Raw genomic sequence first — 27,220 nt, forward strand, 5'->3', positions numbered from 1 at the left:
TTCACTGTAACTCGACTGAATAAATATTTGATTTTGAAAGACGATTACTGTGTTCTGTTTCTATGTTCCAGTCTAGAGATAGGAAGATATCGGATTTTTCAAGCTTATACCCGGGTATTAACTAAGTCAATCTTCACTCAATAGTTCGAGTCATAGTGTTCGCTGTTCGTTGTTAAATCAGGTTTGACTCCCATTTTCTGAAACTCGTGGGCTCGCCTTGATCATATATACTCATTTTTCTCACTCTGAACTCGGAACATGTTTATTCAAACAAACTGTTTCTGGGCGCTGGACCTATTTTCAAGTTTTGGTTCTTATACACAAGATTTGAATCATCGCGCATGACCGAGTACAATTCGATTCAATACACAAACTGAGTCTAATCAATTGCCGTGCTTGAGTCATTACAACCCGGGTCCTATAACTAGCACAGTGGTTCTCAAATGGGGGGGGGGGGCGAAGCTGCGATCACATGATAAAAATTTTTGGCATTTGCCTCCAATTCATAGTTATACCTCTGCGTGTAGTCCGAATTTCATATTTGAGAATTCTCTCATCAACAGTCATAACTAGGGCGATTTTTTTTGACATGTCAAAAAAAGTCAAAATTGTATACGTGGCATCACTTTTTCTCAACAGTTTCCTTTGTTGGACCATTGTAAGCTATCGACCAATCCTAACTAATGGGCTCTTCTTGAGGATGTATGTTTATGGAAGACATTCATCTCTGATGCCATTGCATGTCGGAAGAAAAGTCATAGAAAAAGTGAAATTGCAAACACAAATGACAACAAAAATTACGAGTTTGTCAAGAATGTTTTCTCGGTAGGCCTACACTAAATATTTTGCAAAAAGGTATCAACTGCAATGCGAAAAATTGCTGAGACTGAGAGCATTATTCCAGACAGTAGTTGTAAAAAAGGAAGGACATATAGCCTAATTGTGGTTCTAAATAACACGATGATAGGAAATGCCAATAAATTTTGCATTCAAGAAGCATTCTGCAGATGTCGAGGCCTTTTAATTATAGTGATGGGATTAACTTCAAATCGCCCCTCGGTTTACCCTAGTGTCCCTCAATTTGGAAGAACAAATCCATCTAAGTTACTGATCAAAGTACGGCAAATGAAATATTCAAACTGGTCTAAACCAGCAGTATTTTCAAGTATAGCCTAATGACAGTGAGTCTGGGTTGATAAAGTTGCAGCTGTTCAGTTTTGAAGCCATCAACCAGTACAACTGACACATTTTCCACAACTGTATCTGGACATGCTAGGGATTTCGGTAGACACCAAGTGCTGCCGAAACGTTGTGACAAAAATTTTGTTCCTTGCAGCCTTTTCTTTAAAAATATTCCAGTGATATGCAATAGTGTAGAATGGCCGAATTAATTTTTTGACGATTTTGTGATTATGTCCCCTAATATGTATTTTGAATACCAGGCATTGATTCCCTTCATTTGTTGTGTTCATGTGTTTCAGTTTCACTCATTTATGTCACAAAACACCTCTAAACTATATGTCTGATGCAATTATTGGTACGCTGAAGAGGTATTATGTCCAATAAAATGCTTCTTTGATTGACACTATTCGAGAACTGTACTGGCCTATGTCCATAAATGGGGCTAAAAAAGGGGGTTACTCTTATTTTAAGGAAGTAAAAATTATGTGATATCTACACTATATGCATATGATTCAATATCCCAGGAGCACACTTCCAATGTACATATTCGTAAACGATGTTACTTATTGACTGAAGGCAGCAAAAACATCTTTCGAATACTTTGGCAAAATTCTTTTGGTTGCATACGGCACGTTCAGTGATGAACGATTAGATACGTTGCCGAGCTAAGGCGCAAAAAAACCTGTATAATACTGTAAAGGAGAAATTTCAGTGACATCAATATCAACCGACGACCTTTTTTGTGATGAACTGGTGCCTAGCGTAGGCTATATGGTTGTCAGCACCTTCTCTATGTCATGCATGCCTGTAAGAATGTAGCATACCAACTGAGTCTTTAGTCACAAGCAATGACGATCCCTCTAATTTTTCACGAGTCTGTGCGCGGTCCCTTGGACAGCCGTGCTTAACGACTACAATAAGGTCATCACTTCGACTGGACTGCCGAATTATCCACCTTTCTCGTTAAATTTGTGGTCCTGACTAAAAAAGGTCAGCACTTCGGATTTTTGTGTGCAGCTTAGATGTTGATGACCGTGTCAGCACCGCGCAAACTGCGCACGCGCGTAGCTTACAGGGAACAGTGGTCACAAGATGTCAATGAAACTCAGATTTGGGTCACCTTCTTATAGGGGGGCGATGAAAATGTTTCAAGCTGGATAGGGGGCGATGAGTCGAAAAAGGTTGGTAACCACTGTAACACGAGAAATGTTGAATGTCCGTGAGCCTTGGAGCTCAATAGTGACTTTAGCGGTCATCCGTACCCGCCTGATTTGTTAATCAGTTTTGAGGCTTGGTGCTGGTGACAAGTTTTTGTCAGTGATTCAAATTAGTCAAAATTAGGGGTATAAAGGGATTCGATTATTGTATTGATTGGACGTTTGGTGCATCATTGAGGTAACTGTCGTTATTCATTTAGATTATCAGTTTAGCCTAGAGAGTTAACTGTTGTTAACCGATTTGTAACCGCTGCCTTGAAGTTGACGTGGACTTTCATGTGATAAATTTGTGATCCTATTTCTGTAATTGCTTGAATTACTTTGACCGTGTCTCAGGGGTAGGCTCGGATAATAGGACGCATAGAAACTAGGTAGTGGTTGGAATCGAGTTAGCAAGCTACTCGATCAGTCTAAGTTGATACAGCCAAGTCTCTAATCGAGCCAAATATAACGTACTATCGTAACTAGGCTACGATCAAAAGTACGTTACAACCACTGGATTAGACAGCAAAGGCTAAAACAGGTTAGCAAGTCACAAAAATATATATCCGTGGAAACTGGTTTTTTTCAGGCATTGTCACAAAGATTGACTAAAAAATGTCAGCTCACCTAGAATCACAATTATCTGTATAAAGTCTTTAAACTTTTTATGCCTGTTATTGAAACTTGAAAATATGGTAACCCTGCGTAAAGCCGTTCAAAGCCGTCCGTACGTGTGTGCGATTCATCATATTAGCGGCAATCTTTACCGAAGGTCACGAGATAACAACATGCTTCAACGAAGTAGGCTAATTAGAAACAAAAGATACGCCCGAAGCTAACCTGCGAAAACCTCAAATCTATAGTAATAACCTTGTGGCAAAAACATGGATAAGCTTTATGATTAGCCTATACTGGTGTTTGCAACTTTTTTGGCCTCGTGGCCCACTTTGAGAATGAAAATTAGTTTGCGGCACACTAGCACACTGGCTCTCGGTCTGCGCTTATATACTATTTCATAAGATTTCTTCCACAATAAACTCTGCACACCACCGCGTTGTCGATCTAATTAACCATCGCATCCAAGAGGCAAAGCACATCACCACAAACGAACACGAAGGATACAAGGATACCAAACGCATTTCCACGCGGATCGTGTATAGCACGCCCGAGGATAGCAATACCTCAATCGCGTGGGCTCGGACAGTCACCCGCAGTTCAATTATAGTTTTAACAAACACAGATAATAACCCTAAAAACCGGGAAATTTGTTAACTGATATAACTTCATCAACTTGACTTCTCACTTATTAGATTCGTTGCCTGTAACATAACGTTGCGCTCCGAGCCTACATTTTAACTGGAGTGCCGGATCGCTGCTTAACAAACGCTATGTGCATGTTTGTCATTCGATTTTTTAAACGCGAACATCGATTCCAAAGTAGTTCATTTCTCGCTGGTGATTAGGGAGACAATCAGGATTTAAAAACTGCATTGTCATACAGGCGACGATGTCTGCTCTCCTCTGCGTTCAGCAACGAATTGTGCAAAACCAAATTCAGCCAAGAAAGCACGCTATGTTGGGTAAAGCGAATTCGTCGGGGATGTTAATTACGGGCATGACAGCAATAAACGACCATCATTTCCACCTGACTAACGTGAGCCCGCCTTTGATCACTCGATACCTTCGCATCACGGTTTCGGGACGTTTCGGATCGTCAAACCCGTAAACGGTAGTCAAACTGGGTCAGTATTTCGGACGGCCCTCGTTTGTGTCCAACGACAGGTCTTCCGGCGCCGACGAACCGATCAAACCGAGTAAAACATTTTTCATGAAAAGCAACGGCGATGCTGCTTCTCGTAAGAAAAAGAACGGTAAACATTCCGTGTATCATTGTGCTGATTTGGCAATGTTGGATAAAGGGAAACGCGCTCGTCAGCAGTATTTTAAATGCTTGCGGAAATATATCGAAAACGCGAACTGCCAGTACGAATTGACGTGCTCAGAACTGAAATATTTGCTGTCTTCGAAGACAAAACTTGGCGATGATGCGGGTAAAGTCGGCGGGCGGCGTCAAAATTTATCGCACGGTCGCATTCACAGAGTCTACAAAAAATGCGTGGGTATGCATGTATGTAAAACCCGGGTGGAGAACGCCATCCGTTATCTCGAGTCTGTAGACGGCGTCTCGAGCATGAAATCTGGAAACGGACCTTCGTTTTCGCAACTGGAGCTTCAAATCGAGCTGATGTTGAACGTGATCGTCATGCTGCAACCCGCGATACTGCGGAAAGTCGCGATACACCGAATGCATGCAATTGAGTTTCCTCGATCTATGGCGGTCGACATGTTTCTGAATTTGATCGGATTCGGAAACCCGAGAGTACGCATTCAAACTTGCAATCTTTTGGTTGGTCACTGTTCCGCATACGCGTGGTGGGGCTCCTTTTTGGGTGGTTTGTTGTCCGCATGTCTGATCGACGGTACCCCGACGCCGTGTCTTACAAAGGCGCATCTCATGTCCGTGTTTTTGGTGTTGGGTCAACGGACTATCGTCATACCCGGAAAGGGTGAAGATATGATGGGAAACATTTTGGAGCTAATTGAAAAATCTTCGCCGGCGTGTGAAGAAACTAGCAGTGTAGTGGGAGGAAAAGTACGGCCCGTTCACGGTCTTACTACTGTTTGCCTCCCGTTTGACTGAGAGTATTTTGTGGATGAACGAAGCGTACGTGGACCGCGTCTCTCCGCGCCTGATGCGGTATTTCGGGGGTCGCGGGCCCGTGCGGGTTTTTTTGGGGAAAATGGCAGATCCGGGGACTTCCAAGATGCCTTTTTTGAAGAAAGAAACGCAGAAGCCTCCGAAATCGGCGCCCCCTCACTTGTGGCATCAGCCTACTTCGAAAGATGGACCCGCACAAGGTTGACCAAAAAATAGCTTAATGGTTCGAGCAATGCAGAGGTTTTAAAAGCTGTCATTGACGTTACTTAGGTGTAGATTTCAGAGTTGTTCGCCAAAGAAATACTTTTCATATTTTACAGTACCGTGCTTGAGTATGTTTAGCTTGCTTGACTGGTTTAGCTTACTAAACTGGTTGTCTTTTTGGCAAAATATGCAGGAATACTTATTTTTTTTACTTACTCGGAATTTGCTTGTGGGGGACTTGAGTAGAAAATGACAGTCACATCACCGACTTGAGTACAATGATGGCTACTTTGACTACTTCTGGTAGATCCCATACTGTTCTATCCAGAGGTGGTCAGTATCGGAGTACTTCTACTTTTCAAAATGCTTGGAGTCGATTTTGGCAAACGGTACCTCTACACGACAGTTTCATTTTTTTAAGGAAAACTAGGCCTACAATACTCATTTCTTGCATACTTGGAAATTGCAGCTTGGAGTCTAGTTGTTTGATACTTGAGTTAAAACTTGCAAAGTCACTTCAACTCCTACTTGACTAGTAATGATGACAACCTTAGCCGCTTCTTGTGGATTCCATACTGTCATATCCTATATGATAACGTGGGATCATCAAATCCAAAACAGCAACACATTTGGTTTTGACGGCTTTGCTGATAAAAATGGTACAGATTCGTTGAACTTTCACTGGCTAGAAGTACATTAAGTAAAAGGTATTAACGAAATTGTTGCTCTGAAATAAGTGTGCAACTAGAACACAAGTCCAGAAAACTGAATCAAGTATATCCTTATTAACGACGACTGCATCAATCTCAAACTGTTACATTTAGGTATGTATTTGTATGCTGTCTATATTTGAGATCATCAGGAATTATGCAGCCTACACGTTCTTTACTATATTTGTAAAGACGGATAGTTATTATCTGTTGTTCAACAATATTTTGTTTCTACTGCAGGTCATGCAAACAAGCCTACCGGCATACACAAGTGGTTTCCTATGAAGAAGATCCCCGCCGTGCAATACAATCCTTGGGATTTCATCAATTTCACAAGACATGGGAGGAAAAATGCAGATGTAACCACTGGTTTTGTCAAGGTAATGCTTTGGGTAACGCAGTGCAATCATATTTACTTAATGAATATATGATTACAACGTATATCAAGTTCTGTTTTCGATGAAGTGTGTATTTTCAATATTTTCGTTTTGTAGTGGAATTCTAACTTCAAATGTTAACTCTGCTGTCATAATTATATTATGGATCCGTCGATATCACATTTTATAAGAAATATTGGTATTGGCCGTTAGATTAATGAAAATATCGGCCCAATCCGTAACAAGTCCGCATGGGAATATTGGTTGATTTCTTACAGATTCCCTGTGTCCAGATGCAGGCTTTTTTAGTTTATTTCATGTCCAAGTATAGCAATGTCTTCAAAGCTGTTTAAATGAATTCTGTGAGGCTTTTGAAACACGTACATCATTTTGATATCAGCTGAATATATCGGGGCTATCGGTGAAGGTGCTGGCATCGTCTGAGAAATTTGACATCTGTCGGGCTCTAGATGTAATCTTACGTCTATTTTTTGTGACAGATTTTAACATGTATGGAGGCGGTTCGAGAAAAGATTTTGCGCTGCCGAAACGAGCTCATACAGCTTGCAGAAAGAGAGAAGATTTTGAAAGAGAAATTGCAATCCCACAAAATAGGTGCCGAATTTTTCAAGTCTCCGTGCTGATCCTGATGATTGGTATTTGTATTTTCTCGAAGGAGTTGTTTCATGATGTGATATGGCTAGGTTGGACGTAGCGCTACATTGTAAATATCGATTTCAGTATGAATTTGACAATCTCTGTCAACGCCCACAATCTATTTTTTCTTGCGATCCAAAAACCTCTATCTTCAATCAGTGGTGGTGGGTGATGAATTGAATACCTTTACTTTTTGCCCATTAACACTACCTAGTCAAGTGGTTATGCTTTTAGTTAGCCTACCACAAATTCTAGTTTACAGGTTACTCAAGCGAAAGTACTTACTTATCAAAAGTTTTATTATGTCACGTAGAAACTTAGTTTCTTATGGAAAATGGTTTACTTCTTACATTTATAATTTTATCAAGTATAAAGTATTTTTACGTACGCTCTCATTAATTTTGTGAATGAAATTGTAATTGTAAACCAGCGAAATAGGTCCTCTGTCACGATAACTAAATGTGTTTCTGAAAATCAGGCCCATTTGTAGTGCCATCCGCCAATTTGTGTCGGTCGTAATGATTCAGTTTGGAATTACGAAAGTGCTCCCCGATATTCTGATATAACTACGCGCGACCAAATCTTCAGTTCGTTGTGTTCTACTTCTACTATATACCAACTATATGGTGGGGAATAATATAACCATTCTGGACCCGCTTCAAACAATTCTTTTGTGAATGGGATAGCCTACTACAGAGAACTGGAGAAAGAATTGTGCATAGTGTATGTCTTGTACCTATTATAGCTGCCATGTCAGAACAGTATGATATAGTCAACTCATGCGACTTGTACAACGATTGCAAGGCCGAACTTTTCATACTGACTTCAAAGATTAATGTGCTACTAATAACTCCCTAAAGGCCGAAAAATACAATCACGGACGTATCTTACAAGTTATCACGACGACCAGCACCGTAACTGCCGCACCCCAAACCCCCCAATTGGGGGGGGGCCCGAGCTCGAAGGGGGCCCAAAATTATTTCGTGAATTAGCATAAATCATAGCGTATTTTTTGAAAATTTATGCAAATACTTCAAAATTTTTGGCGCTGCGCGCGAATTCAAGCAGCCATTTTTCTATATTATTGGATATTGGGCCATTACTGCGCCACGGCCCACCAAGACATACAATCAAGTTTTAGGCCATATAACATGCGACTCCAAGAAGTGTGCCAGAACGATCGGTAGCGAGAAAAGCTTGGCTGAAAAGCAGGGCTTCGGAGCAGCCGTAAATTTGCATTGCTCCAGCTCCGGCTCCGGAGCTTTCTTCTATCATACATCAGCTCCGGCTCCAGCTCCGGAGCAGCATTATTACCACTGCTCCGGCTCCAGCTCCGGCTCCGGCTCTGGAAACTATCGAAGGTGTCTGTCTGTATCAGGGGTGAGCAACCCGCGGCCTGCGGGCCATATGTGGCCCGCGAGAAGGCGTTGAGTAGCCCGCGAGCTAATTTCACATTATATTGTCGAAATTCTGTTATATTATCGAAATTGAATTGCTCAGATTGTGAACTCGCCAGGCCAACCAAAAATATCATTAGTCTGGCCGCGGCACTCGGGATGTTGATGACTGGACTTACATATATCAGTTTCGACGCATTGGCAGATTCAGGGTCCAGCCACATTTTAGTAAATCGTCGTATATTACAATAAACTAAAAAAGCACTTTACTCCGTGCCACAGCTTAAAATTCTGCATGATGCGGTGTTAACACTGGCACTGTACTCATTACCATTAGGCCATACAGCTCAATTCAATCTTTAAATGTGCGATTATTATTTAACTGTAACTGTAGTAAGGGCAAAATGGGCGGATATAACGACGTGATCAATAGAAATTCGATTTGAACGAAATGGCCAATGGTTTGACGTTCGATATTGGTACACTCGTTAGTCGTTACCAGTCCATCCGGTGTCGATCAAGTTTATCGGAATAATATTTTCCCGTTGAAATGAATCGAATGATCGAAATAAACAATGTGTCGTGCTCATTACGCCATGCCCATAACGAATTAAACTATGCAGTTTGCACATTGCACATTTACAAGTTTACGAAACAGATGATTACAAATTGGAAACCGCGTATCAAATCAGTAGTTTGTCTCCAACATAGAATACTATGGGGTTTTGGCCTACTCTTCTGCCATCCCCTATTTAAGCTCGAAAATCCTTACTGGAGATGAAAATGATGCGCGGTAATGAATTGCCATTAGCATGCATAATTGCATACTCGCAATAACACTGTCCACTTTCGCGGCCCGACTAAAGAACTATCACGAAAAAACCGTAATCTAGCAGCCCACGACGTGTCGTGCTAATCTCGGAAATCCGGCTTCTGTTTTAGCAGATCACCTTTCAAGCTTTATGGACAAAAGTCGTGACATATATTTCAGATTTTTAGAAGTGGTATATATATTTCACTTTCAATTCCGAGTATCATACTTTGAGTTCAAATCACTTACAGTTCTTTTGTCTGCAGAACATATATGTTTAGGCATAAAAGTGAATGCCTCTATTTTCCTAAAATAAAGCTACACTAAATATAAATTTTACGATCCACGATATTTGTTATTAACGTATACTAATGACGCTAAGTGTTGAAACCGTATCCGATACAGCTTTTCCGTATTGCTCTTCGCCTAAACTTGGGGCATTATAATATGGGGTTGGCCGCCATGCCATGATATTCTCTAAAACGGGGTATTTAGTAAGCAAAGGGTTAATATCGCATTTTCATATGAATACTATAACTAGCATCTCATGATGCGAAAGAATTCTTATTCTGTCAAAAACTGATACCGCCTGGAATGCATCAATACGAATCAAGCTCTCTGCACCTTCCGCATAGCTCAATTTGCAGCTTTTGACAGTCCATGCGAACGAATTAAGACTGTTTTCAGAAATACTTACTTACTTGAGTAGATTTAAAGTCAGTCAATTCTACTTCTACTTCAAGTAGTTTTAGGTGGCTTATGGAAGAAGTACTTCTACTCGTACTTGAGTAGATTTTTTCGTCGCTACTTCTACTTCTACTTGAGTAGCTTTCTTGACTACTTTGACCACCTCTGTATATACATGATACATATAGGCCTAAATTTAAGTTACAATGAATAGCATCTTTGATTCTGTTGTTTACCATTATGACAATCCATTTTCAGATTCATTGGCATATGAAAGGATTTGCGATGTTCTCTACTCTACACGAATGGAAAATGACATACGCCATCTATCGCCGAATGAGAAGCAGCAAGAGATTATGGCGCAACAACAAGCGAAGCAGCAAGAGATTGTGGCGCAACAACAAGCAAAGCATGACGAAGCAATGGCAAAAGTCATGACAGAAATGGCGCAATTGACGCAGAGGTTGAATCCCGGTGCGTCAACATCTGAAGCTACCGCTCCCAAGTTTGATTCGTTCATCAAATCAAAGGAGAAGTTGGACCAATATCTGCAACGGTTCAACCATCACCTAGCAATTTATGGCATTTCCAACATGGAGAAAAAAAGAGCGTGTCTACTCTCATGGGTTGGGCCTGAAACGTACTCGCTCCTACGTAATTTGTTTGGTGCTGCTGATGTCAGTGCGCAATTCTTCGACGCGTTGACTGAGAAGTTGTCTACACACTTCAAAGACTCCATTCATGTGCAAGCAGCCAGGTACGAATTCTACAATTGCAAAATGCAGCCGGGACAATCGTACGCCGATTGGATCGCTACTCTACGGGGAATCTCCAAGGATTGCAACTTCACATGCTCAAGAGATGGCTGTGATCAGAGCTACGTTGATGAGCTAATGCGTGATCTCATCATTAAAGAAACGCCGCACGCGGATGTGAGACGGCATTGTCTAACACAAACCAATCCATCCCTCGACGACGTTCTCAAAGTAGCCGCAACATACGTGAGAACACTGGAAACTGATAGGGTTATCCAGGGCCAGAGTAGCAGTCAAGACACTTCTATTGTCAACAAGATGACGGGAAGTTGTCAGAAGGGGAAAAAACCTTTCAAATCCAACCAAGGCAACTTCCCGGAAAGACTGAAATCCTGCAGCCGCTGTTTCATCGATCACCAGAGAAAAGACTGTCAATATCGACATTCAGTATGTCAGAAATGTGGTCGTAAAGGTCATATCAAACCTGTGTGCATGTCTACCAAACCTAGTATCACGCAACAGGTCACATCCGTCAATTTCTGCTCAGTGGCACTCCTCTCCTTCGACATCGTTCAACTATATCGACGCGTGGGAAACCAGCTCTGGATCAACTCCAGCATCAACGACATTCCGTCGCCGACACAGTGGGACACTGGTGCACCCTCCGCCATGGTGGGATTGACTGGGTACAAAACTTTGGGCTCTCCGAAACTCTCAGCATACCATTGCTCTTTCGTAGCGTATGGCGACAAGCCATTGAAAGTGAAAGGTATTTGCACTGTGACTGTGCAGGTGGGTTCGGAAGTTCGAGTTGGCTTAAAATTGGTAGTTCTCGACGAACACCGTGGGCAAAACATTTTTGGTCTTGATTGGAGCGATGCTTTCTCCATGACCGCTAAGGGAACGTCTGCTTTGGATGCAATTTCCTCGCAGATGGCCAAATCGCAATCATGTAATACTATTGACATTTCTGATTCGAACGACAAATTGGTATCTTTTCAGGCCAAATTTCCCTCCGTTTTCTCTAATGTATTAGGACGATGCACCAAGACAAAGGTGACAATTCACTTGAAACCTAATGCCAAGCCCGTATTTAACAAGCCACGCCCTTTGCCTTTCGCAAGGCAAATCGCTGTTCAAACCGAATTGGATAGATTAGTCAATCAAGGTATCCTCGAACCAATAAATTACAGTGATTGGGCAGCACCAATTGTTGCCGTCACTAAATCGAATGGATCAGTATGCATTTGTGGTGACTTCAAAGCATTGAATCAACAGATTCAGATAGATCAACACCCCCTGCCCTCCTTGGATGAAATTCTTCACAAGTTACAGGGTGGTTGTATTTTCACGAAAATTGATCTTGCCGATGCTTATTTTCAGCTAGAATTAGATGATGATGCGAAGAATTTGTGTGTCATCAACACGCAATTCGGTCTATTCCGTTATCGACGCATGTGTTTCGGAGTCGCATCCAGACATGGGGTGATTACTTCATGAATGTAATCGATTGCGATTACGATTACTTCTGAATCACGCGATTACGATTACGATTACGATTACAGCAAAATTCGCAAGTAGTCGATTACGATTACGATTACTTTGGAAAAGTAATCACGATTACTCACGATTACATTTATTTTGCTTCTGAGAGGTCATCATTGGAAGACAACAATGCGATGAAAAGGCCTCATGAGAGAAGGTCTTTCTTTTTAAATGAGACATCATGACGTCATTTCCTGTATATGACATAATATACCATTGCATGATTTACGCAGAAATAGGCATTTCGGTGCCGGCCAATACCGCGCCGCAACACACGAAGACATGCTACATTGACCGAAACATTGTGTATTTGTCCATAGCCGCGCTGGTTGGTCGCGAAGAATAGTCTTCTCAATCTCTGCCCCTCAATACAGATGCCACCGGGGGCACCCACTGAGGAAATTGATGAACCACGAGTATAAATGACAATTTCTGGGTGCGTCTCACGAAAGTTTTTCGTTTAGTTTTGTTTTCGTCTGCTACGTTTGGGCGACTCCAATATCTTTTGACTATATAGCAGACAGGAGGTCACGAATTAACAACATACAATACAGTTATAGTTGTAAATTACGTGCCTAAATATTCGCGCTTGGCGCGACTTGACAGTAAATACACAGCGAATCCATATCGCATCAAATATTGTTTCCAGTTCTTGTGAAAAGCCCGGTCGTTTCAGGGGATCTGAGGGACTTCGCCCGCCACAAGCTTTATTGATCGTCTTATGGGGGCCCAAGAAAACATTTGTGAGAAGGGGGTGGCGAAATCCTGTTTCGGTACTGATTCTGGCTGCCATCCACGCTAACATGGTGTGTAAGCGGATGGATATAGTGGCAGATTCAATTGCTGAGTATAAAATTGCGAAATAGCAGTTGTTGCCCGTTTCAAGTAAGGCCGTGTGAGAATATGATAAGGTAAACATAAAATTCTGCCTACAATCCACTTAATAAAGATAATCCGAGCTGCCGTTATACGAATAACGGAAAATAGCCGCTCGGTTATGATTTTCTATCAGCAGTCGTTGGTTTTTGATGCTTCGATGTTGAAATTGTCATGTTTGATTTGACGAGTACAAAATTTCAAATCTTTGTCCGGTGTAGCCTATACACGTAAACATCAAACATCAAAACATCAATACATAGTACATACGTTGCTATTCCAAATTAGGCAGAGTGGTGATTATTATCCTGCTGCGAAGTAGTGGCGTCTGCAGTGTATTGATAACCTGACATAATGCACAGCGGGTGTTCTTACAATCAGAGTACTACATGTAGCCTACATCCAATATCTATTTACTACGTGCGGATAATTCGTTACGCAATCAAGAACCAAGCCAATACTTGTGACGCAATAATGAGCAGAGGTGTTAGAAAATCAGACATTTCTGCTATCTAAAACCTGTTTTAAATCACGCTCTTCGTTGTTTAGGTTCTCAAATGTTCAGTTTATGTCATGGGCATTGCACAAATGAAAAGTAATCGTTCTTTCACAAAGAAATCGATTAGATATGTGAAGTAGTCGATTACGATTACGATTACTTCGGATTTTCTTCAAATGTAATCGATTGCGATTACGATTACTTGGAAATGCTGTAATCGTCGTAATCGATTACGATTACTAATCACGATTACCCCATGTCTGGTCGCATCTAGTCCCGCAAATTTTCAACGTTGTATTGATGCCATGATCGCCGGCTTACCCGGTGTTGCTAGTTTTATCGATGACATAATCGTTACTGGCATTGATGAACGCGATCATTTTCGCAACTTGTCACTACTCTTTGAGCGCCTCACCGAATACGGTTTCACCGTCAACTTCGCTAAATGTGAATTTTTCAAAGTAGTATCGAGTACCTTGGTCATATAATCGACAAGGACGGCAAACGCCCGTCTCACAAATCCGTTGAAGCAATCAAACAGTTGCCTAAACCTCGGGATGTTCGCCAGCTACAGGCATTCCTGGGCAAAGTCAATTATTATCGCGCGTTTATTCCTAATTTTACGAATAAAGCCGCTGCCTTGTACCGTCTACTTCAAAAAGAGGCGGAATTCATTTGGAATACGGACTGTGACGCAGCTTTCCGCATTCTCAAAAACGACGTAATCGACGCTACGCAGTTAGCTCATTATGATGTAAACAAGCAGCTCATTTTGTCAACTGATGCTTCTCAATTCGGAATCGGCGCTGTCCTCTCAATCGAGCACAATGGCGAAGAGAGACCAATCGCGCACGCATCGAAAACACTTTCAGATTCGCAAAAATCCTACTCTCAAATCGAGAAGGAAGCTCTGTCAATCATTTACGGAGTCACTAAATTTCGTCAATTCTTGTATGGTAGAAAATTTACGCTCGTAACGGACCACAAACCGCTTTTAGCTATTTTCTCGCCAGACAAGAAAATTCCCGTGATTACAGCGCAACGCTTACAGCGATGGGCACTAACGCTCATGGCTTACCAATACGATATTCGCTATAAACCGACTAATCAGCACGGAAACGCCGACGGTTTATCTCGCCTACCAAAGGGTCCAGACCCTGAGTTTGACGAACTGGAAATTCGTGAAAACGCGGAGGTCGTTCACGCTATTAATATGGCATTCGATGGCTTACCGTTAACTCGCAATGCAATTCGCGACGCGACGCTGAAGGACAAAACCATGAAACTAGTAAAATTATCTGTCACTCATGGTAATTGGAATCCAAAGACGCACATTGATGATTTTTCTTGGTTTTCGACTCGCAAACATTCGCTTTCTCTGCACGAAGACATAGTCATGCTCAATATTGATGGTTTTCAGCGCGTAGTAATTCCGCAGTCACTTCGCTCGCGAGTCTTATCATTGTTGCACGAAGGACATTGGGGTATCGCGAAAATGAAGCAGATGGCTCGACGTTACATCGCATGGCCTTCTATTAATCGCGACATTGAAAATCTCGTAAAGAGTTGCAACGCTTGCCGCAAAGTAATGAAAGCGCCTGATCGTCAATATCGCGAATGGCCCAAAACTTCCGAAAGCTTTGATCGAATTCACTTGGACTTCGCAGGTCCAATAAACAATAAAATGTTTCTTGTCATCGTCGATGCGCATTCGAAATATCCTTTCGTTAAAGTAATGAATGTCGGTTCTACCACAACCTTGTGTGTAGTCAACGCTTTGCGGGAAGTCTTTTCTATTGAAGGCTTGCCCGTAACAATTGTCACGGATGGCGGGCCGCAATTCACATCGAATGAATTCGATACGTTTTGCTCTAATTTGTCAATCAGCCATATCGTATCACCGTCTTTTCACCCTGCCTCTAACGGGGAAGCGGAGCGTTTCGTCCAGACTTTAAAAGCTGGATTAATAAAAAATTGCGACGGGGGAAAAGATCTCAACTTGATGCTCCAAACACTTCTCGCTACGTACCGATGTGCACCGCACCCGGGCATAGACTGGAAAACGCCTGCCGAGATTTTACATGGTCGACAGCCGCGCAATTTGTTACGTTTGTGCTCGCCCTTCGATAAATCGAAACCCGTTACGCCTATAGACAATCAGTCACTCATTTTGAGATTGGTTCCTCGGTTTACGCTCGCAGTTACCGAAGCGGACAAAAGTGGGTTGCTGGCGTGGTGACGGAAATACTGGGGCGTGTTGTGTACATCATAAAAACAGATCATGGGTATTGGAGGAGGCACAAAAACCAACTCCAACCACGCTTGATTTCCACTGGTCATGATACAGCCACATAGGAAGTTGCTCAGCCTCAACAGTCCCAAGCTGAGCAACCATTGGTCAGGAATAGGGCACAACGTCCTGCAGCTAGTCCTGCTCGATCGTCGGGCAGACGTTATCCTCTCAGGAACAGAAAGCAAACCGATTTCTACAGACCGTAAATGTGGGCAACCCTCTAACTTACAGGGGAGGACTGTTATGTTCGTGCATTTACGTTCGGTGTCGTACAACTCTTTCTTTCTATAGGATTAGTAATTACCGCCAATCATTATTTCCTCGTGTGTCGTGCTTGTATTTATATCCTGTGTTCTGTTGTCTCGTGGTCTTTTCATTTAACTGCACTCTGGATCGTGTCGCTGCCTTAAAGTTATTCTGCTGATAATATACTGATTTCATATTGCAACCTCGTCGTATTGAGTTATTGTTCAAACAAGATCAAGAACATAACAGAAACACTGCTGGAAGTGAATCATACAATGCCCTCCTCAATCATTTCTTCCCAAAGTTATATCACTACAACCATATTTCAGTCAAAAAGCCAGGTAGGTACCTTGCAGTGTCTCGGCTATTCAAAACAACATATATCAGATTTTGGCATAATCCGGGATCATCTCGATTAGGTTCTGATTTTCTAAGTGTCGGGGGAATGTCTAAAATACGTAGTAGGGTTGTATTGTGGTTATATTCAATCAGAATAAATTCCAACTCGGTGTTGTTCCATGGCATGCGTTAGACTTCATTATATCGCGTTGTTAACCTAATAATGCGAATTTTCTACCGCTTGCGGGCAATGATATAAATACATTGTATATATATCATTGCTTGCGGGTATGTCTAAAAGACGTAGAAAGGATAATGTTTGTGTTACATTCAATACCGATAAATTACTATCCGGTTTTGTTCGATCTCATGCGGTAGCTTCGTTATATCCATTAGAAAACAATGTTCTCCCTTCGTTTTATTGCGTGAGGATGTCACCGGTGTTGTATATTCGTGTTGTTGCTCTAAGGTCGAACAGTTTCGTTTTCTTCTGATATGATCTTCATTATATATATATTCGCTCTTTCGGCAATCTCGTATGTTCAACAAGTATGGATAATAGTTTTATTTAGAGAATAACTAAATAAGTGAGATGTTGTACGTTTAGGAATATGATTATCGATGCGTGACTTATCGGCGATTCAAATTTTACGTCATCGCGCGTGACGAAGATTTGACTCGCAACAGGTAGCAGCCAGGCATAGTTCGCTCTTTCCGTATGGTAAATGCCGTAAATATATAGGAATTGTGACTGAATGAGGTAGCGGGTAAAAGGTATATATGCAGTAGCATATAGCTTATGGGGTATTTCGAACTGTCCTGAATAGCCAATAGTCTCGGCTATTCAAAACAACATATATCAGATTTTGCATAATCCGGGATCATCTCGATTAGGTTCTGATTTTCTAAGTGTCGGGGGAATGTCTAAAATACGTAGTAGGGTTGTCTTGTGGTTATATTCAATCAGAATAAATTCCAACTCGGTGTTGTTCCATGGCATGCGTTAGACTTCATTATATCGCGTTGTTAACCTAATAATGCGAATTTTCTACGCTTGCGGGCAATGATATAAATACATTGTATATATATCATTACTTGCGGTATGTCTAAAAGACGTAGAAAGGATAATGTTTGTGTTACATCATAGTGTCCTATATGGTGTCGACACAAGCAAATCGCACGGTTCAATGAAATTGTATCACGTCACAGTTTCCATTTGGCTACAGGCAATTTGACGGTGATTATTGACCGACTTGCCGAGCATCAAATTTGATAAACGGGTATCAATCGAAAGCTGCCGCCGTACTGATTACGAAAATATAAATTTTATTCCGCTCGCGGCCCTGGAACCCCCACAATCAGCCTCTAATTTTTGATTGTTATGGAGATTGGCATTGGGACGCAACAATGCTGTCTAGCGAAACGAGACAGGTGCTCGAGAAAAAGGGAGCCAGACAGTATTGTTGCGTCGCTCGTTTCGCCAGACAGCATTGTTGCGTCCCAATGCCCATCTCCATAACAATCAAAAATTAGAGGCTGATTGTGGGGTTCCAGGGCCGCGAGCGGAATAAAATTTATATTTTCGTAATCAGTACGGCCGGCAGCTTTCGATTGATACCCGTTTTATCAAATTGATGCTCGGCAAGTCGGTCAATATCACCGTCAAATTGCCTGTAGCCAAATGGAAACTGTGACGTGATACAATTTCATTGAACCGTGCGATTTGCCTGTGTCGACACCATATAGGACAGTTACATTCAATACCGATAAATTACTATCCGGTTTTGTTCGATCTCATGCGGTAGCTTCGTTATATCCATTAGAAAACAATGTTCTCCCTTCGTTTTATTGCGTGAGGATGTCACCGGTGTTGTATATTCGTGTTGTTGCTCTAAGGTCGAACAGTTTCGTTTTCTTCTGATATGATCTTCATTATATATATATTCGCTCTTTCGGCAATCTCGTATGTTCAACAAGTATGGATAATAGTTTTATCATAGCCTTTATAAGATAGTCGTTACACTCCATTGTTTTCAGTAGTAAGTGTTGGCGGGACAGCAGCACCTAGCGGTGGTTGTGTTAATCGTTATTTTGGGCGACGGTTGCCCTTGTAACTGCTGCAAAGAAAGTTCTTCCTTGCGTTTTTTGGGTGAAAATTTAATAACGATTGCCAAAACAGGAACTAGTAAGTTATGGAGTAGAATGTATTGCTGTGTTCCGCATTGTTCTAGCTACCTGCGAGTGCATTTCCTCTGTACCTTGTTTCCACTGATGGCAAACCTCGGTTTGATTTTAGTACTAAAGAATAGGCCTAGGTCAAGAAATTTTAGTAGTTGCGGGCGTTGAGTTGAGTATTTTCATGTTCTATATTTGTGTTCATTGCACATTTATTCATTTTGTCTTATATTTGAACGGAGCGCTGCATGGTCATTCAGCATGAAAGGATGATAGCCTACTTGTTTCAAATTTAGAACATCCCAAGTTTTGAACTGTTAGTGCAAGTGCTAATATTATACAATATTGAACGTATGAATTTCCTCCATTGTTATGTCGCCTACTAAATGTAGTAGCATGGCTTCTATTCGAGTAGTGTCCTTGTGTACCATTGACAGTACCCGCTCGCATTATTTGTATTTTGTCTCACAAGTTTGTCTGACATAATTCACTCTCCCTAGTTTTTGCCAATTAGCAATACTAATTTTCTCATTTCAGGTTATTTTCAAATATTTATAAGACACCGACATTAATAATAACATTCCTGCGAAAGCTTTGATCTTTGGACCTGCGAAAGCATTGATCTGTGTGAAGTATTTCGAAGAATTTGGCAATCACGACTCAGGCCAAAGAGACTGGGAGATATACCAAAAATATGTTTGCCTCAGAAACGTCATTCAACGGGCTCGCCTAGTGATTATTAAGCATCATATCCAAAAAAACTGGGCAATAGCCTTTTCATGTGAAAGCATAGATATTTTTCAAAGTTCGCTAGGTTCTGTAATGGATAAATTGACATACACTGCCCTTGCTCGGTTTCTACTAACAATGGACATGTGGTTCGGTGAAAACGCCAGCTTTCAAGGAACAATTCCAAGTTGCCATCAGATGCATCGAAGATGAATGGCGAACGCCTGCCTTATCGCCTTCAAATGACTCGGCTAATTATTTGATAATATTCTGCTACTTCTCGACCAGTTGCTGCCGAAGTCTAATGCCACGATAAATGGGCCGCAGATGGATCCCTCTCCATTGTTGCAGTGCTTCAATCGGTACTCCATACAGAGTGGGTCAGAATTTGTTGCCTAGTCGGATAATAAGGAGCCTCTTTGAAGCATATTTCTGGAAATAGCTAGCACTCAAAATTCTTCAGTTTTGCGTCCGTATCTAATATCTATAATGAATGCTGTACTGAAAATAAACGACAATTCCCTTCAACCTCCACAATTTGTATTCTGGTCATTAAAGAGATTAATTTTGATTCCGTTTCATTTATTTCCGTATGTCTCGTATCAGTACAGCAGCAGATATTTCCGTGGTACAACATCCGTGTATAAACTACACTACACTATGTAGTAATCACCTGGCACTATTTCAAGGTTGAAAATATAGTCCAAGACTCAAGTTAGCAGAATAGCAAAGTACGTTGCAAAGACCCGATTATGAGAAAGTCATCTTTGTACCAGTACTTCAGTGAATAGAAGCTCTTGCTGAATTTTATTTCCTGATCATAGCTTCATGGTGCCCTTTTTCATCATCTTTTTCACACAGGATAGTGGGCAAATCAATGAATCTGGCAAGCAACTGATTTCAGAAATAATTCCACTTGCTTTTTAAGAAAGTTAGTTTTGGATAAAAACAGGACAGCATTTCTTCGGCAGACGATTAACCGCTGTCTATTCAACCAAGCTATATGAATATAATATCGATTTGACGTTTCCTGGCATTCTCAAATTACTCGAGCACCACCGATTGTTATTGCTTTGCATGTCACGCAGCATTCAGCAACGCGTCACACATATTCTAGAATTTCATCATGAAGATCATCATCATAGGTTGACGTTCAATCTTCAGAACTTTATCCATTGTTTGTCGGCAGTAGGACTGGACTTGTTGCAGGCAATCAAAACTTCAACAATGTCGCAGAGTAGATTGCAGCATCTTCTGCAGAATCCAAAAGTTCACCAGTTTGTCGGTCCCAAGACAATTAAAGGTCTCCTTTGTCCTGAAATCGAAAACATTCAGTGAATGTGAATATATTCTTCGACGATTTTCGACAAGATGGGTAACATCCGATGGCCCTAAAATGAATGACCGAGCCTATTAGCAACAAAATAGGCTATATTATTTGGTAAAGTGATTGCATCTTTATCGGAACTGTAAATGTGGCATGAATACTAATTGTAAACACAAAAAGGTATCCCGGCGATCGGCGCCTTGATAATATTGTGGTTAGGTAACGCATACATCGAACAATTCCATAAGATCTTCCTCTGATATATCCATCGCAAACATCAAGAATCAGTCTCTGGCGATAGGTAAATAATGCTCGATACCCATACACAAATGTTTTCTTCCTCTTCGCCCCAAAATCGGAATATGTTCAGTGAATGCAGGTAGTTATATTCTTCTACGGTTAATAAGCGCAATTCGAAAGGTACAAAAATCAAGTAGTAACAGATAATATCAGACGACTCCAAATAGAATGACCAGTAATAGCAACAACAAAATGGTACACACCAGTCGAGTTTGTATGATCAGTACTGGCATACGGTATAGGAACTCGTTGTAAAAACAACAAATTTACAATATTTTGGCAATCGATGCCTTCACATTATTGCTAATTAAAGCATAATTATAATCAATACTCACATTAAAAAACGATTCCATAAGCTCTTCTCTGATATATCCATCGTAAATAGTAAAGATCTATCTCCGGCAGTAGGCAAATAACACTAAGTTGAATGAAACTGCTTCGATGTACCTTACTACTACTAGGTGTTGCTGTCCCGCCATAGTTGACAATGGAGTGTAACGACTATCTTATAAAGGCTATGGTTATAGTTATTGAACATCATGTGATCATATGATTGTATAATGCAATGATGGGTAATGGGAAGATTGGCTCGGTTTATTATCAATTTTAAAATCAAAAATTGTGATGCAATGAAAGATAGGAAGCTGTCGAAACGACTTGGAGTATAGTCTTCGAAATCAGACACCCACCCGCCTAGGAAACGTAAAAGGGATAGAAGTGATAGAAGTGATAAGTTTTGCAGACAAAAGACTATTGAATAGTTTGCTCATATTTAAATGAACCCGAATAATTTCTGCTGACACTCGTCAGGGGTAATCGTCAGCAACTAGTAGAGGAAAAAACATTGTATATCAAAAATCGCATCGGAAAAATATGCCGGTGACGTGATGTGAAGTTCTATATGTCCAAGAAGCTCTTCAGATAGAAGACTGTAAAATGCTAAGATAAAAGATTTAGATGATCTTTGATTTGATTTGATATATTTTATCCCCAAAAATAAGTATTGCGGTAATAGTAATAGCAAATACAATATTTGTCGCCCCGTATTGTCAGTTTGTCTATAGATTACTAACCTATAGTTTGTCACCTATAGTTTGTCACTACTTTTTGATAGGACCCGGGTATGTCCGGTTGGTTCCGGACAATCCGCTCATGTGATATTTATTTATGTTTCCCTCTTCGTGTACTAACGTTCCGCCGCATATTTCCTTTTGCTCGATTCTTGAGTATCGATAACCGTTGACGACAACGACAATTATATCGCAGCAACAATCTTAAGAGGGAAGTGGCAAACGCTGGCCTAATATAGGCTCTACGTGGGATAAGTGAGGGAAATTTTTACCTTGAAGTCATAATGGATCCATCTACCATGATGTCGAGCTCCATTGAAGATGATTTCAATTACGGAACCAATGTCAAGCAAGCTACCGTCGGTGTACGACTAGGTAAGCTACTACGCCATATCATATATTGAAGAATTTTGCAACCTACATTGTGAGGTGGTACATTACATAGATTTTATGTAAAATAACATTTTTATGCCATTCACTTTTTGCTGTCAATCTAGTATGTGTAATTATTCACAGGTTTCTTGAGGAAAGTTTACTGCATTTTTGATCGCTCAACTGGCAGTGACGACTGTGGTATGTGCACTCTTCTTGAGCATTGACTCGGTGAAGAAAATTTGTTCAAAACAGGTGTTGCAATTAATTTTTGTATCTTGGCTCTTGGCGGTATACATTTACGATACTTCTGTAGCGTATAGGCCTACCATTGGCATCACACAGATAATTGACTGAAATAGGTCCATCATAACATAAAAGAACATTTTATTCCTAAGAGCTAAGATCGATGTGATTAACTTGTTTTTCTAAATTTGTAAAGAAGTGTTGACAAAAATATATAATTACTAACCAAAATTTTTGATCGACATCAGTATGAGTATCATTACATGTTTTGGATAAATATTTATTTCTAAGTCAATGTCTAGCATGCTGTAGAAGTGTAGAATAAACTTTAATAGTTAGTGAAGTTTATTAATATGTCATCATTCAAAACACCACAAGATTGTGATACAAATATAATTAAAAACAAAATAGCATGGAGTCGAAACGATTTATAGTAGCCTATCTTTTTGGTCAAATAACCACCTAGGCCTAGAACATGTAAACAAGAGGCCACACTGAATAAAAGTAAGTGATACAAATGAAGTGAGATGTGTTGGTTAATAGATAGTTCGGACCAATTCCAGTAAATTCGGCCCTCGGTGAATTCGGCCAGTGAATTCGGCCCTCGGTAAATTCGGCCCCCGGTAAATTCGGCCAGGGCCAGGGTAAACAATAACAGTTACAATAACATTACCTAACCTAACCCTAATCCTAACTCGAAGCTAATCCTAACCCTAATCATAACCCTAACCCTAACCTCCTAATCACTTGATAATAATATAATTATGTAATATAATTCACATTAATAGTTGGTAATACAATTTTACACAAAATTCTCCGAGGGCCGAATTTACCGATTGAATTCGGCCCGTAAATATCTGTGTTATCTCCCGTGACTGTGTGATATACGCGTACCCTGACCTTCAAATCACTTGATAATAATATAATTATGTAATTCATTCACATTAATAGTTGGTAATACGTTTTTTATACAAAATTCTCCGAGGAACGAATTTACCGAGTAAATTTGGCCATCGGTAAATTCGGCCCCCGTGAATATCCGCGCTATCTCTCACCATTACGCGATCTACGCATACCCTGACATCCAAATCACTTAATGATAGTATAATTATGTAATTAATTCATGTTAACGGTTGGTAATACATTTTAATACAATATTCTCGAGGGCCGAATTTACCGATGTCATGGCCGAATTCACTGGCCGAATTTACTGGCAACCGTTCGGGACCGTGGTCCTGTAATCTCGACCGCAGTATTCATAGCGTAACTTGACTGGTATGGTGCATCGAACATCATGAACAACATGTGTTTATGATTACAGCCATGGTATGCTTGTTGTGGGAATGATATTGTCCCTGGTGCTGGTATTTGCATTGATGGTCAAACGGAAGGAGCATCCTACGAATATTTACCTGCTTGCCGCCTTCACCCTGGTTGAGTCTTACACCGTTGGAACTGTAGTGACCTTTTATAAGTGAGTATTTTGGATAGGCTAGCGGAGATGCAATCATAAAAAAGTAATTCTAATTGAATGTAGCACTCAAAAGTCAGTTTTATCTGCTTGCACTTAACTCTTGTAATTGTTGATGCCCCAAGTACTGAAAAATTAAGCGCCTTACAGATATAGTCGTGTTGAAGTAGTCATATGATGGATTTGCGTCAGTCTATATGAATCAAATCATTAGGACAGCTAGGCCAAAGATAGTGTTAGTATTATACTCTAACTTGGGTTTCATGTGAAGGTTCATGAACTTATTAACTGGGTCTTTTCAGGGTAGAGATTGTACTGCAAGCGTTCATTCTTACTCTCTCCGTCTTTGGCATTCTCACGACCTACACCCTACAAAGCAAAAAGGATTATTCCTCTTGGGGGGCTGCACTCTTCGTCGGCTTGTGGGGTTCTCATCGGGGCAGGATTCCTGCAGGTACGGTGTTTTTTACTGGGCAACAGGTACCATATCTGATGGTGTAGGCTAGGGTTGGGCAAACCTTTTTGTCTATGGAAAGTATCAACATTTTCTCATGTCTTTGCGTCACAAGTCTTCTCATAGTCATTGTGTGTCCCAATTATGACGCATTGAGGCATTATCTGCTAAATGAAGATATTGTTAAGATATGTTATTTCAATTCAAAGTTCGATTTTTCATCATGTGATGAAGTGTTGATATGATTTTGATAAGATAAAGTTCTAGCTACGATTTTCCGCTGATTTAACAAGATTTGAATCCAATTCATGGGGGTAAGGGTGAATATTGGGAAATAGTCTGAAATGACGATAGTTGGATTGGATCTGGCATAGCACTGATATATCTCCAGTATGTTAATTATCTTGAAAAGGTTGCACGGAAATATGAAACTGCCCATTGCGAGCTAAGATATAAAACCTTGAGCTGTAGGCAAAGGCGAGGCAATCGATAATCGTTCATGATCCTAAATTCACGAGTCGGAAGTGTAGTATTTTTCTAGATCGATGCTTGTGGATCAATTGAACATCATATGATCTGCAATATGGCCAATATCCCATCTTATTATAGGCCCGTTACGGCAGCGTTTTAGCCTAATCAAACATGTTGTTTCAAACACCTGTTTTGTGTGTTGGAATCTTTTTGAATGATATTTTTTAAACGTTTTCCTTGTAGTTTGGTAGCTTCTTGAGAATGTATGTGTATTAGGTTCTAAACCAGGGATGAGCATCTAGTTCTTCCATAGGCCAGTGGTTCTCAACCTTTTTGTCTTCGCGGACCCCCTTCGGATCGTCACGGACCCCCACAAAGTTTTAGTTCAAATTTAGCTGAATTATCGTCTAATTGTCATCTGTCTTGCGCAAAAGATAACTGTAGCATTAGTAATAAACACCAACAAAATGATTTTTCTTGAAAATAAGATCATACTATTCTCGTAGAAATTGGGTTGATTTCTATTATTTTGAAGTGAATTCTACAACTGCATCCCTTGAAATAAGTGGTGGTGTCTTGTAAATCCGCGCCTTCGATTTGACATGAATGAGTGCCGTCTGTGCCGAGAATCTATTTCCACAAATATAGATGGTGAAGAATGTAATAATTACGCGGTACGCTTCCGATGACACATTGGGTAATATCAACAAATATGGCACCAACATTGACAAACAAATTTCCTAATGAACATAGAACGTTAAGCCTGGTCATTTTTATCTAGTAGCTTATCTGAAGTTATTATGGCAAAATGGTTTATGTATCACAGAAGAAAATCGATGTTTGTAAACGTTTCGACGTCACCGTGATTGACCCTACTCATCCAACTTTTCTTTCCCACAATCCCCAACAAAACATCTCAAAACAGCAAAATGTTTTTATCAGTGAGCTACTGGCAATCAAATAATTGAAATGAGTCTGCACAGTAGGGTATTTCATCTCAGACGGCCATTCTGTTGAATTCTGTTGAATTCTGTTGAGTTCTGGAGTTTTACCAGTAATGAAGTGATTTGCCGAATTGAGAAAAAATACAAATTAGGTCGGAAAATATTTTAAGGCTTCGCGACCCCCGGTTTAGAACCGCTGCCATAGGCGATACGCATGCACGAGGGGGGTCTAGAGTTGTAGAAGTGCTCTGTCTCCACAATTTTTCATCATGGATGGTAATTTATATAAGGCGGCTGTAACCTGATTACTTACACAACCTGTTAAGTTGCCCAATGATCTTATATATACCGGATAAGTGCACAGATATATTACTGATTCTGGATTGCGGGTTTACCAGGTTTAGGAAAATTTGATGATGGACTACCGGTATTTCTTTCATCCGGCATTGTAATCAAGTCACAAGGTTCCGAGTCACAAGTCAATCTCACTTTTATAGTTGTGACTCGAGTCCAAGTCATGATGTTCACTTTTCAGTTTTGAAGTTCGATCCGGTCCAACCCACCTTTTTCAACTCTGCTCAAGTGATAAAGAATGTCTCGAATTCATTATGTCGTAATTATCCTCAGTCCTAAGGGTTTATAGCCCTATTTTCCAAGTAACAGGACTGATAGACAAAATACCAATTATGTGGTGACTTTACTATTCTTCAAAGTTACAGTGCAATGTCTGTCTTGGTCATCCTAGTCTCGAGTCATGCCCAACGACTCGTGTACAAGTCGAGTCAATAAGCAAATTTCACTCAAGTCGAGTCATTGGACCTACTTGAAAAAATGATTCAAGTCACCAAAATATTGTGACTCGAGTCGAGTCATTGCAATCCTGCTTCCATCACTGTGATTAGGATGGCTATTACGAATCACAGAGTTATTTCAATTAGAATCATTGTTTGATGTGTTACGATTCGAATAAGGCAGTGCTTTTCAACCTTTTTGAGCTCCATTCGCACTTTTTCTGTAAAATAAATTTCATTTGCACTAACCGAAAATTGTTATACAAAAAGATGAAGATACTTAAAAACATTTTGTTCAGATGTGCAACAAAATTGGCTACAATGTAGCTTAAGCTGATCAATTGTCTCATTGAAATGGCTACTTTTTTCGCTCG

The 27,220-nt window shown here is 40.6% G+C and overlaps 3 protein-coding genes, 1 long non-coding RNA gene and 1 pseudogene across 5 annotated transcripts; 4 read left to right on the top strand and 1 right to left on the bottom strand.

The window, feature by feature from the left end:
- Positions 1 to 2,372: 2,372 nt before the first annotated feature.
- On the top strand, positions 2,373 to 5,082 carry LOC145432761 (dual E2 ubiquitin-conjugating enzyme/E3 ubiquitin-protein ligase BIRC6-like). Its single transcript, XM_080309583.1, has 2 exons — positions 2,373 to 2,577; positions 3,883 to 5,082. Exon 2 carries the CDS (start codon positions 4,210 to 4,212, stop codon positions 5,080 to 5,082), a length of 873 nt encoding a protein of 290 aa, XP_080165709.1. The 5' UTR covers positions 2,373 to 2,577; positions 3,883 to 4,209.
- A 13-nt stretch (positions 5,083 to 5,095) lies between these two features.
- Positions 5,096 to 13,520, top strand: LOC145432759 (uncharacterized). Its single transcript, XM_080309582.1, has 4 exons — positions 5,096 to 5,300; positions 6,255 to 6,394; positions 6,892 to 7,006; positions 10,202 to 13,520. The coding sequence occupies exons 1-4, from the start codon at positions 5,096 to 5,098 to the stop codon at positions 12,196 to 12,198; spliced, it is 2,457 nt and encodes an 818-aa protein (XP_080165708.1). The 3' UTR covers positions 12,199 to 13,520.
- A 6,445-nt stretch (positions 13,521 to 19,965) lies between these two features.
- Positions 19,966 to 21,543, bottom strand: LOC145432763 (uncharacterized). The gene is made up of 2 exons (XR_013912960.1): positions 21,363 to 21,543; positions 19,966 to 20,715 (listed from the first exon to the last, which is right to left on the bottom strand). It is a non-coding gene; the product is annotated as an uncharacterized LOC145432763 (long non-coding RNA).
- A 618-nt stretch (positions 21,544 to 22,161) lies between these two features.
- Positions 22,162 to 22,826, top strand: LOC145432758 (protein lifeguard 4-like; annotated as a pseudogene). Its single transcript, XR_013912959.1, has 2 exons — positions 22,162 to 22,472; positions 22,614 to 22,826. The product of XR_013912959.1 is annotated as a protein lifeguard 4-like (transcript).
- A 1,101-nt stretch (positions 22,827 to 23,927) lies between these two features.
- LOC145432762 (protein lifeguard 4-like) lies at positions 23,928 to 24,702 on the top strand. The gene is made up of 2 exons (XM_080309584.1): positions 23,928 to 24,189; positions 24,489 to 24,702. The coding sequence occupies exons 1-2, from the start codon at positions 24,044 to 24,046 to the stop codon at positions 24,685 to 24,687; spliced, it is 345 nt and encodes a 114-aa protein (XP_080165710.1). The 5' UTR covers positions 23,928 to 24,043; the 3' UTR covers positions 24,688 to 24,702.
- The last annotated feature ends 2,518 nt before the right edge of the window (positions 24,703 to 27,220 follow it).

This window comes from Botryllus schlosseri, unplaced genomic scaffold (assembly GCF_051294905.1).
Source record: "Botryllus schlosseri isolate E-star unplaced genomic scaffold, Bs_hap1 Bs142a, whole genome shotgun sequence".
NCBI classification, from domain to species: Eukaryota; Metazoa; Chordata; class Ascidiacea; order Stolidobranchia; family Styelidae; genus Botryllus; species Botryllus schlosseri.